The 6,000-nt window shown below is 39.2% G+C and overlaps 1 protein-coding gene across 1 annotated transcript in view; it reads right to left on the bottom strand.

The window, feature by feature from the left end:
- Positions 1-6,000, bottom strand: part of LOC118432099 (receptor-type tyrosine-protein phosphatase S-like) — a gene marked incomplete in the record, with an annotated part of 117,931 nt that overhangs the window by 15,820 nt on the left and 96,111 nt on the right. The window contains 8 exon segments of the mRNA XM_035843619.1: positions 572-754; positions 1,399-1,531; positions 1,840-1,942; positions 2,468-2,681; positions 3,114-3,220; positions 3,691-3,826; positions 4,838-4,995; positions 5,676-5,726. Of these exon segments, the coding sequence (XP_035699512.1) occupies positions 572-754; positions 1,399-1,531; positions 1,840-1,942; positions 2,468-2,681; positions 3,114-3,220; positions 3,691-3,826; positions 4,838-4,995; positions 5,676-5,726 (1,085 nt within the window).

Genomic DNA, 6,000 nt, shown 5'->3' with positions numbered 1-6,000 from the left:
TTGAAGACAGCACAGAAGGTCTAGCTTTAGATTGAAGGTCTAGCTTTAAATAAAAGCACTATCATGGATAGCAACAATTTCTAGACTAGAGCATCTTATAGAGCCAAATAACATTGTCAGATCTTTTATTAAGTTTTATTACCAGAGGATAAAAATCATCATATAGGTTTACAGGTTGTGTTCCAAACATAAGACAATGAAAACTTCAACTCTTCTTTAAACAAATCAACAAACTGGGAAATACAAATTAACCTTTCTAACTGTGATAAATATCTAATATCTTTTGCAAACTTATCCCTACAGCTAAACCCATAACCAAAGTTGTAGCCAAACCGTTACTACAATGCACTTAAGGTTAAAGATTTATCTCCTACTGGAAAACAAGTATCTAGAAACACAAATTTTAAGTAATTTTCAAGCTCAACCAAGTACTTCTTAGGAGCGCCCCAGTTGAAGTTTGTTCGAAATATAATTGGATACACCTCAATGTAATTTATCTGGCGGGTCCTCTGAAGTACAGCATGCCTTTAAAACATTATCTCCTACTGAAAGACAAGTATCTACTACCTACCCCAGGGTTAGCAGGTGGGGGGCGAGGTGGGATGTAGGCACGCAGGAAAGCCACGTAGTGTTTCCCCGTCTCCAGGGGCTTGTTGTAGAACCCGTTCACCCTGCTCCCGTCGCCAACGGTAAACGCCGTGGGGAAGTCCTCAGCCTTGTACTTGGCAGCGATGTAAGGACGTGCCGGCAAGACCTGGTAAAATATCAGTCGGTATAATAATATTAGAATTGTGTTTGGTAATGTAATAGACAATTGTTTGGGGAGTGTCATTTCAACATCAAATAAGACTATAGGTTGCTAAACTACATGGGTGACCAGATTTGTTCCATACAACCAAGTTATGAAATAGTGTTCCTTTTCTTCTCTTGTGCCAGGTGACATGAAATTGTCATAAGGTCAGCAAGGTTTCTTGCTCTCAATGGCAAGATTTTAGAGGTATAAATGGAGAGCGGTTTGTAAATAGAGAAGAACTAAAGCTTATGTCTACACTAGTATGTAAGGGACTCAATGCTTCAGACAGATTTGTATATATCTTTAGATGCCACAACTCCCATAATGCAAAGATAGGCAAATATATATCAAAGACTGCTTTGCTATTAGAAAGAATAATGAAACTCATGATTAGCCCAACTCAATTGTAACACTATATCAAAGACTTGTGTTAGCCCTTCTTGTTATGTTAATTAGGATGTTAAGTCTTATTCTATACACCAATTTTGCACTTTGTGTAATACTAATAGTTGTTGCCATACATTGTACCATGTACAAATGTCGTGCAATAAAGTTCTCTCTGTATAATACAATATAGATTGCAACAATGAGTCTACAGGACTTACAGAGTCGGATGATGCTAGTGCCTGCACAGTTCCCTGCAACTCTTCATCAGTATAGTCATCGGGGGCCTTTCGAGGCATCACGTAGTTACCATCGGAACCCTTCGTAACAGGGACCACTACAATCACGTAGGACCTGCAACAAGATTGGGGAGGAAGAGATCATTATTAGCAAGTACCATTTTGGTCCTTTTTATTACGACTTCCAAGATGGCGATACAAGATATGATCGCTTTCCCATCTCAGGTATCGTACAGTGGTTTCACAGTTATCAATTCCAACATTGCCAGCTAATGCATGTTTTCCTAACATTACTTGTAGTCATTTTAAGTCATATTGATTGAGACAGAGCCACAGTCAAGTCAGTTTGTATAACGTACAATGTACATTTGTTCAATAAAGTGTATAAAAGATATACAAAAGATAAAATACAGTGCTACTTACTCGACAGGTCCGTTCTCCTCCGAACTCCGCACCAGAGTCATGGGAAGCGTGGTTTCAGTGGAGTCCTTGGCCTGGAAGCTTGGAGGTTTCACCACTCCTGGGACTGAAAAATAAGACAGGTGTTACACCTCTGATCTTCTTTTCTTCTTTTCTTCATTCTGTGCTGAGTGGACAGAGCTATATAGATGGAAACTTGCCCAATGTGACTGAAGGCCAGGAAGTAAGACATTCATTCAGAAAATGCTAAAGTAAGTTTTTATTTTAGACTCACTTTCTGCTAGGATTTTCAAGCTGGCACTGTACATGTGGACTTGGCTGCCGAGTTTCTTTTAACCCTAAGTAGGCTTTAATTACCTGGAGTGCATTCAAAAGACTGAACACATCAAAGTCTTATCAACACAGCTACATGTACTTAACAGTAAGTATTGCCCTGAAGACAGACTGACTGACAGACACCAAAATGTCATGTACTGTACATGTAAGAAAACAGGATTGTGCGTATCAGCTATCCAGCTAGTTCTTAGACTTTTTATTTTTTTCAAGGATTTTAAGTTGGTGCCACCGACGTAACCGCAAATTTTTCTACATGGAGTGTGTCAAAAAGACCAAACACAACAACACTGCCTACCATCTCTGAGCGTCTTCTCAAACGTCTTGATGACGGGCCCCTCCTGGCCGTTCTCGCGGATGACGCAGATCTCGAAGAAGTAGGTGGTGTGCGGCTTCAGGTCCGAGATCTCCTGCTGCTTGGAGTTGACCGAGGTCACGATGGTGTTACTGAACTCGTACGACTTCTTCTTGCCGGACTCATCCAGGAACTGCTTGTCAGCATAGTACTTAATCTGTTGGCAAAAGAAGTAGAATAATGACTTTAGAGTAGTTAACCTGAGCATACAATAAACTTTGTTCATTGTAGATGCTAGGGTGGACATTAAGCTGTTTGGCTTAACCAGCATGGACAACTCTGGACAGAGCTGCTTGAAAGCACAGTATGAAGACTAGCCGACTAGAAGACTAGCCCAACCCCATGTTAGAGACCCCCCAGCAGTATAAAACTTCATACTACTAAAAAGTAATACATGTATATACTTTCTAACTATTTTCAAGATTGAAATGCTGTAAATTCAACAAGTGATTGTTGTATCTACTACAGTAAAAGTTGAAACTAACAACTGACAAATGTGTGTGAAGTCATACGTTTATATTGCAATATGCTGGACAGGGTATTTCACGATTTCTGTCTGTTTGTTTGTCTGCTTGCTTGTTGTACCCACCTTGTAGCTCTGCACGTTGTCTGCCCCGTCGATGGGCCGGTCCCACTGCAGAACCATCCTGTTGGTGTCAGACGTCTTCACCAGGACGTTACGCGGAGTGCCAGGAACTACAGAGGAAAAATACATGCAAAATGTCACGTTTTGTCAAACCAATGGTCTATGGTTTTTATGTTTTGATATTTGTGTTACTGCATGTGTTTTGTTTTCAATTTTCATGCCACTGTGTGTTACTGTTGTTTATTGTTAGAAAAATGAAATAAAGATCTTAAAAAACATGTCACTTGGCAATGTTACAATATTCCCTTTCCAAAATGTTATTTTCAGTACTTCTGTTGCAGAGGAAGACTGCTAGGACTTTTCTCTTATGAAAATGCTTATGACAAAATGGTTTACTTGGGCTTATCTTGTTTCTGTCTTACACAGATACCAACAGTCAACACAAACAGAACAAAAATAACAATGAAAACTGATGATCTTATAGATGAAAACGACACTTTTAGAACTTGCAAGTGAAGCTCAGATTCAATGTTATTTCAGGTACAATGCTGTATGTACAGAACAAGAACATATGGCATACCGTTCTGCTGTGTCCTGTGGATCATAATGTCCGAAGACGGTCCCACCCCTCTCACGTACAGCGGTGTGACCTGAATGCTGTATTCAGTCTGTTCCTCCAGGTTCCCTATAACTGCCTGTGTCACCAGGCCAACATCCTGCAAGACAAAGGGTAAAAAGCCATTAGCTTTGGTGAAAAAGGAAATATTTATCTTACGTAATAGATATACAATATGAGTATTGGAATGAATGTGATGTATTCTACAGGAAAATAGTGTAAGAAGGAAGCTAAAGGGCAGGCCAGGAAGGATCATGAGAGGGTGTCAAGATAGAATGAAGGAAGGAAGGAAAACAATTTTACAACATGCTCTGGTTCTAGTCTATAGTCTGCAAACTCCCTATCAGGGATATACTTAAGTATGCAGACAGGGTAATGAATATGAATGAATGAACAAAAGAACTTGACTGTGAATTTGAAAATAATTTTTTCTGTTTCTTTTATCGAAAAAAGACTTTGTTGACAAAGGATGAATATGTATGAAGAAACCAAAGAACGTACAACTTAATGGCAAAAGAAATTTTGTACGTCTTAAAAAAAACCCCGACTTCATTGATGAAGATATGCAATCCTTCTTGCCCTGTGTTGAAGTTTACAAAGCTGCAGGACTGAGCTTACTCACGTCCACACAAACAACACGCACAGAGGGCTACAGGACAGGAAGAGACAGATGTGAAATGACTCGAAGAAAGGAACACTTTATCTTAGTGAGTGAGGAATGAATGAGTGGGGTTGAAAGGCACTCAAAAATATGCCCACTATTTTCTCCTTTGTGCCTGACCAATGTATAGATATGTATTAAATAAACATCCCTACTCTTGCTATCATACTTTTGTTTAAATAAAATGCTGTGTTCCAACCCTTTCCAGATATATTTCCTTGATACTTCATTGATAAACTCAAAACTTGCCAAAGACAAGCTTCTTCCTTTTCTCAGCTACTTTTCTAAGCTTTATGGGGAAAATACTTGTCTACGCAGCATAGTATGCTGTTGTACTGCTGAGGTGAGGTTATTTGCCGGTGAGATGAAATGGTAACGTGAATTTGTGGCAGAAAGACACTATGATATGTGATCTAAATAGCACACTTCCATAAAGACTACTATGCTCACCTTGCTGAGCCAGGTAGAGTCGTCTCCGGTGGGGTTGCGCGAGTAGGTGATGCGATACCCGATCAGCCCGTCCAGCGCGTTGGCCGGCATCTGCCACCACACCTTGATGGACGTGGGGCTCAGGGTCTCTGCCTGGGGGTTCAGGGGCTTGGCCATCACTGAGGGGAGAAAATGAAGGGTTATTAAGTGTACTTCTCTGGGAATAACATGCTTCGAATCTTACATTTCACACTGCAAACTTGAACAGAAAAAAAGTCTATTTTACCGATTAGAAGCAACCCTGCTTTATGACAAATAATATTGAAAAATGCAAGAGGTAACAAAACCAATTCCAGTTTATAGTATTAAGTAATATCAACCAAAACTGAAGCAACTGAAGACCAGTGCAAACTTGTAAAAAAAGGTGTCAACTATAAATCTATACTGTGAGGATTTCAACTTAAAGAATGAAGGAAATTGCCATAACTTAAAGGACAGAAATCAAGAGTACAAAAACATAGATTGATAGAATTTAACAACAGAAGAAACTTTCAACTATATTCATCAGGTTAGTGTATTTAACTGTCAAACAAACTTGAGCAAGATACAGTACCAACCAGTAATACATGAGAATGTTCTTGCCATGCATTCACAACACATTTAGCAAGCATCTGCGATGACTTCATCAGTATACCGGCCAAAAGCATTATCGATGTACATGTGTGGTACAAGTAAATATGAATGAACACATCAGAAATATAGCAAACTGATTGGTACTGTAACTTGCCCAGTAGAGAAGTAGAAATAACATTTTCCGAAAAGTTTTGACAGTTCTATTTGAGGCACAGTGTTTACATACTCTCTTCTTCTGGTTTGGTGTTGGGAACTGTTTGGCTTGAAGTGGTCGGATCTGGAAAAAAGTAGGCACAAAAAAACAACACATCACGCTAGTTGCTTCCACTAGCAGAAACCTCTCAATCGTTCCGAGTCTTACTGGCTTCCCTTTCCATCTTTTCCTTCCCAGATTTATCAAATTAAATCAAACTAAATTACAAACTCCACACAAATTAAATACAGTGAGGTAACGACTCACAAAAGCAAATTATAAACACATACACATACATGCATGTAATTATTACAATTATCCACGTTAAATCAAATCTTAATAAAAATTAGACAGAACT

The sequence above is a fragment of the Branchiostoma floridae genome, chromosome 15 (assembly GCF_000003815.2).
Source record: "Branchiostoma floridae strain S238N-H82 chromosome 15, Bfl_VNyyK, whole genome shotgun sequence".
Classification (NCBI taxonomy): domain Eukaryota; kingdom Metazoa; phylum Chordata; class Leptocardii; order Amphioxiformes; family Branchiostomatidae; genus Branchiostoma; species Branchiostoma floridae.
The sequence above is the reverse complement of the archived record's forward strand: the minus strand, read 5'-3'. Positions and strand labels throughout refer to the sequence as shown.